This window comes from Pseudomyrmex gracilis, unplaced genomic scaffold, assembly GCF_002006095.1.
Source record: "Pseudomyrmex gracilis isolate BER0280 unplaced genomic scaffold, ASM200609v1 scaffold_3307, whole genome shotgun sequence".
NCBI classification, from domain to species: Eukaryota; Metazoa; Arthropoda; class Insecta; order Hymenoptera; family Formicidae; genus Pseudomyrmex; species Pseudomyrmex gracilis.
The window spans coordinates 1-9,362 of record NW_018023891.1 but is presented as its reverse complement, the minus strand read 5'-3'; the positions used below and the strand labels follow the sequence as shown (position 1 = coordinate 9,362).

At 42.9% G+C, this 9,362-nt stretch overlaps 1 protein-coding gene across 1 annotated transcript; it reads right to left on the bottom strand.

Moving 5' to 3' along the window:
- Positions 1-43: 43 nt before the first annotated feature.
- Positions 44-1,360, bottom strand: LOC109863135 (the record flags this gene model as incomplete). Its single annotated transcript, XM_020443328.1, has 3 exons — positions 939-1,360; positions 549-797; positions 44-424 (listed from the first exon to the last, which is right to left on the bottom strand). Coding segments are annotated over exons 2-3 (630 nt in total), but the record flags the coding sequence as incomplete, so codon positions are not given.
- Positions 1,361-9,362: the final 8,002 nt, after the last annotated feature.

The window sequence follows — 9,362 nt, the reverse complement described above, 5'->3', positions numbered from 1 at the left end:
AAAAACTCAATCCTTTGAATATCAGAAATGGCGGAATGATTACGGAACCGAGAGCATTTGAACACATCGCTATACTTATGTTCACACTGCGTTCTCCACTTTTTCTAGCATACACGTACTTCTCACCTTTCTTAGCCACTGTTTTCGGTGACTTACACACAAATTGAATCCCGGTTTCGTCTTCGTTATATATATCTTTGCCAGATATGTTGTAATCGTTTCGAATTTTTGCGTAGGCTTCAAAAAATTCATCCCGGATTGCTGGGAGCTCCATCTCTAATCGCGCCAATGATTTGCTCATTGTACTTCGTAAACTCAACTTGTGGCGGTCTAAAAAACGTGTAAACCACATATTGCTGGGTAGTTCATTTTTGAAAACTGGATGGTCTTGTTTTTCATCAATTTCTTTTGCAACTAACAAAATCTGTAATCAAAAAATATCAAAATTACATTGTAGAACAATGGAAAATTTTTTTTGTCGGCGATTTTTGTATGTAATGTACATACAAATGGAAGTACATATGTATGTACATATGAAAACATCTTACCTCTTTTCGAGTTAGTCCGAATCCGACGTGAGCAAGTTCTTTTATTGCTATAACCAATAAATTTTCAATGTTTTCATCAAGCACAGGTTTTTTTCCCGGTTTGGTTATTTTTCCACATTGCGTTTTGACATGACGTTGTAATGTTCCATACGGTATATTTGAGAATGCCCTTTGAGTTTCCCTCAGACCCATACCTCCATCTACGACTCGGCTGACCGCCTGCTCCAATTCTTCCTCCGTATAACTCATCTGTAAAAAGAAGACCGAATGTGGATCACTTTTACATTGTCCAAATGTGGATCAGACCGTTTATGGGTATATAAATATATTACGCGGAAATGCAACGGTTAGCACTAAAACACCCGGTAATATAATTTAAAAAGTACTTACGATTGTTTTCAGCAACCAATGTGATTAATTGAGGTCAATATCACTTTTTCAAAACAATCAAACATACAGTGCCGCAATCAAACTGAAATGATGTTGGACAACAATTTTTTGGTTAAACGGGTTTCTACATTCACATTGAACAATGATAACCACCAGAAAACGATTTTTTCAAATAATAACCAACTCAATTTCACAATATTTGTCACACAGTAAAACTAAAATCGCGATTTTTCGTTATTTTCGTCGCGAACTGATAAAAAGCATGATTCACAGGCCGGAGATACGTTGAGCGATCAGGTGCCTGGTGAAAAATGTTGCCTAAAGTAGTACAAAAAAGATACGTGAGGTGCGTTAGCTGTCATGCTGTTACGGGCTCCATAAATCAAACTGATCCAAAAACGGGCCCCGATCCACTTTTGGTACTTTACTGTATATCGATTACTTATTTAGTATCGATATAACTAAATTGTAATTTTATATATGCATATCTCTCTGATTTGTTCTTCGATATCAATTTATTTATCAGTTAATTCTTTCTTTATGATTTTTTTAATTATTTCACATTTACATGTATAAAATCATACAATAATAATTCAATTTTATTTTCTTTTTTTTTAAGTAATATAAGAACAAGAAAGAGAGAAAGAGAGAAAAACAGGGAGTGAGGAAGAAAGAAAGAACATACGAGCCACGCGCGAGACCGAACGAATAGACCAGGCATGATTCTCGCGGCTCGCAGTGTTAGTCATAGCTATAGCTCGGTATAGAAAGAGAGCGGTCCTATATATCTGCTCTCTTCTCCCCCCTGAGTTCATGGAACAAGCAGATAGGGCACACACGGGAAGGAACGAGAGAGGACCCAGCGCCAACAGCTCCGAGTGTAATTACAAAGGCCCCCTCGGCCTCACCCGCGTGCATCACCTTTCTACCTGAATCCAATAGCCCCGGTGGGATTACTGAATCTCCGTCCCCATCAGCGATATCATCCACCAGACCAGCCCACGTTTTCAGGGTCAACTCCAGCGCTGACACCATACTAGGGATGTGATCTGGGGAGAACATACCGCCCGCCTTCAGATCCTCGGCCCACGCCGTCCTGGTTGAAGGCCCCACACCCGTGGACACGATCGAGGTGGCCACAGCCTGCACCCACTATCGGTTTAAGTGAGCACACTCCAATAACCCAGACAGGCGACGGTAGCTAGTTTTTATTCTACTAGCCACCAGGCCCGCTTTTGCAGACAAGGTACGCGAGGTGCTACGTACCGTCCTAGTCTTAACGACAGCTGACTGGCCAGGAGAACCGCCCGTCGACACCTCCTTCGACGTCGTGGCCTTCACTGAATCTCTCGCCTCAGTTATCTCCTGTGCCTCGTGCGCTGCCCACACGGACATCTTCTTCCTATTTGACCGAGAGGGGACCGGAGGCTCATATGACGAAAGAGCCCCCCACAAGACGGCCATACGGATGCTTTCCGCTGTATCGGCGGTGTCTAACCTCATGGCACGATCCCACAAATCCCCGAGAGCACCCTGAACATCGCCATTCAGGTACAGTTCGCTCCCACCTGTCACCTCTCGGTCCGTGGGGATCTGAGGTTTCCGAACGGGGAGAACCTCTTTATTTCCACCCTTTTTGCTCCCACCTGACCCACCCCCTTCGGACTTACCAGAAGGTGCTTTCTTTACTGGGCCAGGATCCGACACTCCAGACGCGCCACTACTCGTTGTTGGTCGCGTCCCCTTGGACAGGCGGGACCCTTTGACGGATACCTTCTTTAACACTCCGCCAAGGCCCACCCTCTTCCCTCCGATGGCGGGGTTACTGCACGGCTTGACAGGCTGCCTCTCGCCCAGCTTAACCTGTGACGTCGCAGCAGTAATCCCCGTTACACTACTCTTTTCTGCGGGTTCCATAGCGTCGGACTTATGACCGTCCCCCGCTTGACGGCCAATTCTCTCTGAACGCTTAGGGACAAACGGGTCCCGGGGATGCTCGGGTACCCCATCGGGAAATATGCGGTCGTACTCCTCCGGGGTAAGGTACTCACTAGGGCGTATAGTATCCCATACATTCTCCTTATCCGGTTCATCGGGGAACTCGCCGGGCTGAGTTCTAGGAGGAGGAGGTGCGGACTTCGCGAAAGCCGCAATCTCATCCGGATCCACGTCCGCATATATATCCTGTAGCGTTCGCTTTGGATTGGGGTCACCGTGATCCACGCTACGAAGATTGTACGGCAGCCTAGTCTGCAGGGGGGAGTCATTGGAGACCTCCCCTCCTGGCCCTTCCTTTCCATGCCTCCCAAGTGTCCCTCCTTAGAAAGCACCTGACGGTTTCTTCCTCCCACACTTTCCTGGAATCCAGGGCTATTACTTTTTCTCTAGTCTCCACGCTAGCACCCCACATAGGATGTATATTATTATTGGTGCTATGCATTTCCGTATTATGCGCCAGAGCCAATGCCTTTCCCCACCCATTTGGGAACTTACTTTTAAGCATTGGTTTTATGTCATACGACGCGCTCGAGTCTAATCCGGGTACCGGCCTATTTGAGTTACCACTCAGTTCTGCCCACACACAATAGAGGCACACCTTTCCGCGAAGCAGAGACTCTCCGTAACCGGAGGCTCTATATATATATATATATATATATGGTATATATATATATAACACCACTTACAAACACCTCTCTCTTCTTATCGCTTCTAAGTATAAGATCCTTCTCTGCAGTAGGCTTCACTTCATATTCCTCAAGTTCTGCCGGAGGTGTACTTTCTAAGGTCCAAGACTTTAGTCCCTTTAGGAATACACTAGTACGCCGGGCCTGTCCAGGCCCTTTGGAATATCTGTCCCAGTGCTTGACTACTTGGGGAGTCACCAATTTTAAGATCTCCCTAGCTAAACAGCTAGCCCAAGGTCTATTCTGGCTAGCAGCTTCCATATACCCAAGCACCTTCGAATAGTTGTTTAAGGACAATTTGATTATACGTGCAGCCCTCTCATCTATATTTCCCTTCTTTCTCTTAACCTCAACCTGGCTGCCGCTCTTTGACGTGCTCCCAATTGTACTAGTCACGATTGTGTCTGGCTTTCCCCCCACCTCAACATTACCTCGTACTTCGTTTGGAGTCTTGACCTTCCTCTTGTACTCACTGTAAGTTACGGGCCTCAGAGAGAACGTAAGTATGTACATACAACTCATGGTCTGCATGGATCTTAGCAGAACTCTCCAAACAAGACTCCCATAAGGTTGTGGTGGCGGACGACACATCTCCCTGGAAATAACGCTTTTCCAAGGGAGCTCCGGGTCTAATCATTGCGCGCGGGGCAGCGCCCTCTGCCCATGAAGGGACATGTGTTCTTGCTGCTTCGTCTTCCACGGGTTTCGTTGGCTCTATAGCTGGAACCGCTCTCACCTCGTTCATCCTCCAGGACCACCCACCATATTTAGTTGTGCACATTATATTTGGTTGTGTTCAACCAAATCATACAAAGTAGCCCCTCCATCATGTTCACTGGCGACAAAATGGGCCCAATAATTCTCAAGGTTATGAATCTAGAGCTACGATCTCATACCTAAGCCCATTTTGCCGTTTCCACGTCTCTACTACACGTCTGATGTACCCAGCTTTTACCATGGCGTCAATACCACCGGCTTCTATCCTAGCGCCAACTAACTGTTTATTCTTAACAGAGAAAGCGTCGTAAGTGCAAAACCCTGCACTACATCCCAGCTCCGCCATAGCGTGCCACCTACCTATCCTTAAGCCGAGGTATTGTCTACCCAACTCCCTCTTCAAGGGTACCTGTTCTATACTTTTCACTGCTGACCTAGAACAGTAGAAGTCCACTTCGTCTGCATCTGAGGGTACTATACCTTTTTTTTTCTGTCTCTACCGGTTTGGCGACAAACGGATCCCGGGGGTGTCCCGTCGACGGTACCCCATCTGGGAATATCCGAGCATATTCTTCTGGTGTGAGGTACTCACTCGGATGGATAGTACCCCATACATTCTCCTTCCTTTCATCTTCTGGAAACTCTCCGGGCTTTGTACGTTTAGATATAGTGTGACCGGAACTCCCCAAAATCACGTCCCTAAGCGTTTATTTTAATTATAATTATTTTTTCACGGTCGCCAGTCGGTTTTCTCTGCACTACCGACAAGATTGTCTGTACTCCACGCAGTAATTTAATTTAATACTCACGTAGAGTTTTTAATAAGTTTTACGGATTCGATGCCGTTTCTTTGGATCCTGATTGACACTATCGCTATTTCGATACTGACTATATTATCTGGATTATTTCCTTCGAGACCTTTTCTTTCCCTTCTTGTTTGATTTGAAAGTTTTAGAATTTAATTGCTTACCTTTTTCTCATTGGTCGCCTTCTTTTACCTTATTATTGCGCTCTCCTAAATATCCGCACACCGCTTGGATGCTGCTCAGGGTTTTCGCCAATCCGGGATTGTATTTCTGGATGCTTTTGTAATGCACAGAAGCACCGCCAATCACCTGTGATGTAATCTAGTCACCCTAGCTGCTTCACCAATCAGCTTCCGATGTCGAGCCGTTCGCAATTTCCGATGGTGCTTTCTTTTGCAGTTTGGTTCCAATGTTTTGTTAATTAATTCACACGGANTATTAACGTTTNAACACNGTTTTATTACACAAACTTTTTACAATAGTTACACTTGTCTCGGCAACTCTTTTATTTTACACTTTATTGTATTGACAAATTTATTAAATTGTTACTCGGCGTATACGAGTTGGTTAATCCCGAGTAATTATCGCCGCGATTGATTTTTCTGCGATTTCGCGAGTTTCCTTATATTTAATCGCTTGACCGTTCGTTATCTGACGACCCCTTTTGGTTCAACCCGCGCTCTTATATAGCGGTTTCTTTCTCCCTTATAGCGGGCCTTCGATCCTTCTGGAATCCTTGTGATCAATTTTTTTATTGCTTCATCCTTAAAAAAATTTTTTTCCGGTTTCCATTTCTTAGCGCTTTTCCCATCATATTTGCACCTGTGTTATCCCTTAATTTTTTAAAATTGGATCATCGAGGTTTCGAGAAGATTCTATCTCGCTCTTTCTACACCATTCCAGAAGATTCGTTTTTCCGTTTCGCGGATCTTATGAATATATAAATTTAAGTTGTTACATATAGTGTTTTCTTTCTTTTAATTTTTTAATTATTTTTCTCTCCTGGAATCGTGTCCTTGCTCATCTTGTATCTTGTGCGTTTTCTTCTGTGCAGCAGTCTCAGATAACGGGGGTTTATTTTTTGTTCCTTTATATAAATAAACAATAAACTTGTATTACGGTCCTTATTTTATTCCAGATGTATTTCTAATATTTATTAATAACACTAATGATAATAATATAAAAGAAAATTAAAACAAAAGAAAATTAAACCCTAACAAAATCAAACTCATAGCAATTAACTCATAATCATTTTATATCGCTTATCCCGACTATGTCGCCTTATCTTTAACTTATATTTCTAATTTCCTTATACCTAAGTTTTTCTTATTTTATTATATTTTTATTTGGCATTTTTTTGTTTCGAATTTTTCTGGGCCATTCAAATCTCCCGGTCCGCCCAAAATAGGTCTGTCCGGTCGATGGTGCTGCCCTCCGAGCTATCATTCTCGGCCTGGTCTCGTGCGCCCTTTTCCATTATTGCTAAGAGGCGTTGCAACTGCGCCTGCGCCTCCTCGTTGGCCATTTCCATGAGCCGTTCGTCCTCACGTGCGCGCTGCTCCCTCTCGTGTTGGCTGTCCGCCAATCGGATTTCGTCTCGCGAAGGCAGTTTGTCCGACGGTTGCAATAGCACCGGTCTTCGAGAAGGCAATCATCTCCTCTGGATCAATGCTCCCATAGACGTCGTCTATGGTTCTGACTGGGTCCGGGTTCCCGTGGTCCACATGGCGCAAATTATAAAGCAGCCTGGTCACCAGGGGGGTCCCTAAGGACTTCCCCCCTGCTCTTCTTGTCCATATGCCCCAAGTGTCACATCTGGCTGGGATAGAACACGTGAGAGAGAAAATCTGTGACCTAGCAACACACTCACTAAAGAAGCCCTTTAAAAACCTCAATAAACAAAAATTAAAAAAACGAAAAGACTTCCTACGGGCACTCTCTATTTTTCTTTTCGCTAGAGGGTACTATACCTAATACTCTAGCCATTCCTCCAGGAAGATACCTATAATGGCGTACATATCTTCCCCCGTCATCTACGGTTGACACCTCGATCTTTGGATGCCACCTTACGCTTAGTATGACCCCGAGATTATCCACTTCTAATCAATTCAAGCCGTGACAAAAGTATCCGGCAGCGTACTCCTCGAAAGACTCCCGCAAACATTGGTTAGAGCCCAAAGTTCTTCTGAGCATGGTCCTGATCCCCAGGTCGAAGTCTTTGACCTTTGGTCCAACACCCTATTCTAACTCTTGGAACCTCGTGACTATGGGTATGTTAAAGTTAACACCCCCTACTTCGTAGTCCGTAAAGTTGTTAGACATGACTACGAAAACTATCTTCCTAGCCCTAGAATGGACATCTACCAAGGAAGCGGTTCTCACGAACATTTCGGGTTTAGTCACTGCACTACCGTTACGGTCATAGTAGTACATTTCATACTCCTCGAGTCTATACACCAAGAGATAATCCAGGTGAGACAACACCCATATATCCCTGCCAACGCTTGACTCACTCACGTTAGTACCGAGGCTAATGGTGACAACGTTCTCGGAATTTAAGTCCCACCACTCGTTACGTTCTGGATTTACGGACATGAGGCCGCCGTTTGAAACATATTTATCGACGTACCTCCAATTCACTACTGTAGCTCTGAAACCCCAGGCACACAGTCCGTCCGTAGGAACTCTGATGTATTTGGGCACCGACCTCTTACCTACTGCCCAATCCACTCCTGATGGTTGTGTAAAACGACGTTCTCTTATGTCGTCAGAGTACCACCCTTATCCCTAGCTCCCTCCAGTCAGACAATGTCGGAGTCATACTAGCTTGTGCTAGTTCGACACCGTCTACAACATAGTTAAATATGTTACGGCTCCTGTTTATATTTATAACGCCGCTCTTGTCGTCTAGGTCCTTGTTAGTTTTCATAAAGGCTTCTCCCATAGCAGTGATAACTATCTTCCCATGATGTTTCGCTCTATCCCTTCTCACGGAATAGAACAGCATATCACGCCCAAGGTCACGTGCAACCGTCCTGTTCTCATTAATCGGTCCCTAGCCTATGACGTTTATAACTTCATTGTCATAGGGTAGCTCAGCATTCTCCGCTGGGGTGGAATGAGTACATAGCGCGTCATTGAATCGCGGAATAGACGCGGGGATCGAAGGGCAAGCGGGGCAGTTGCTCGTAGCGCCAACGAGCGCCGTACGAACTAACTAGTAGCAATCGGATGTCCACAATTACGTCGTGTCGATAATGTAACTGCTTTTCCTTTCTATTTTTTTCTCAAAACGTAAAAGTATTGGCCATTTACTTAATATTTAACATTGACAAATAACATGTGTATATGTATATATGTGTATAATAGATGAATCTACTAATGTCTCCGGTATATGGAAAGAACTTATATTGTAAAAGTCTCGTTTAAAAAAATATATATTTAATATTAATATTTATATGTAGCCACTAAATAAATATAATTCTATTATATTATTATTTTATTCTATTATATCTATATAATATTGTGTATACAATTAAATATATGTAAAAATCGAAACATTAAAAAATGAATAGGGCAAACCGTATATAAATAAGATGAAAAAGATATAATAAGTATATTATAACAAATAGATATATGCCATCTGTAGAACGTATCCAGAGGAACACTCACGGACACAGAAATCATACAGAAGAAATTAATTATATATATATATAAGTAATTATATATATTAATTATATATATTAATTATATATATATATATATATAATTAATTTCTTCTGTATGATTTCTGTGTCCGTGAGTGTTTTTCTGAATACGTTCTACAGTTGGCATATATCTATTTGTTATAATATATTAATTTTTTTATCTTTTTCATCTTATTTATATACGATTTCCCTTAAGCCTGTTCTACATTGATCGCAAGCGCAAACGCAAGAAACAGTTCTGGTAGAATTGACTAATCGTATTGATCAAATCAGCCAATTGACCAGTGTGATTGGTCAATTCTACGAGATCTATATCTTGCGTTTGCGCTTGCGATCAATGTAGAACGGGCTTTACGAAAAAGAACTACTGCCGATTACATATAAATAAAGTCAGTAATATAAATATTACTGACAATTACATAAGAATATTATTAGGTATTACAGGAATCACTGAGAATATTACTGGCAATTACACAGAATGCCAGTCATTTTTTCGTACCACTGCCGCAA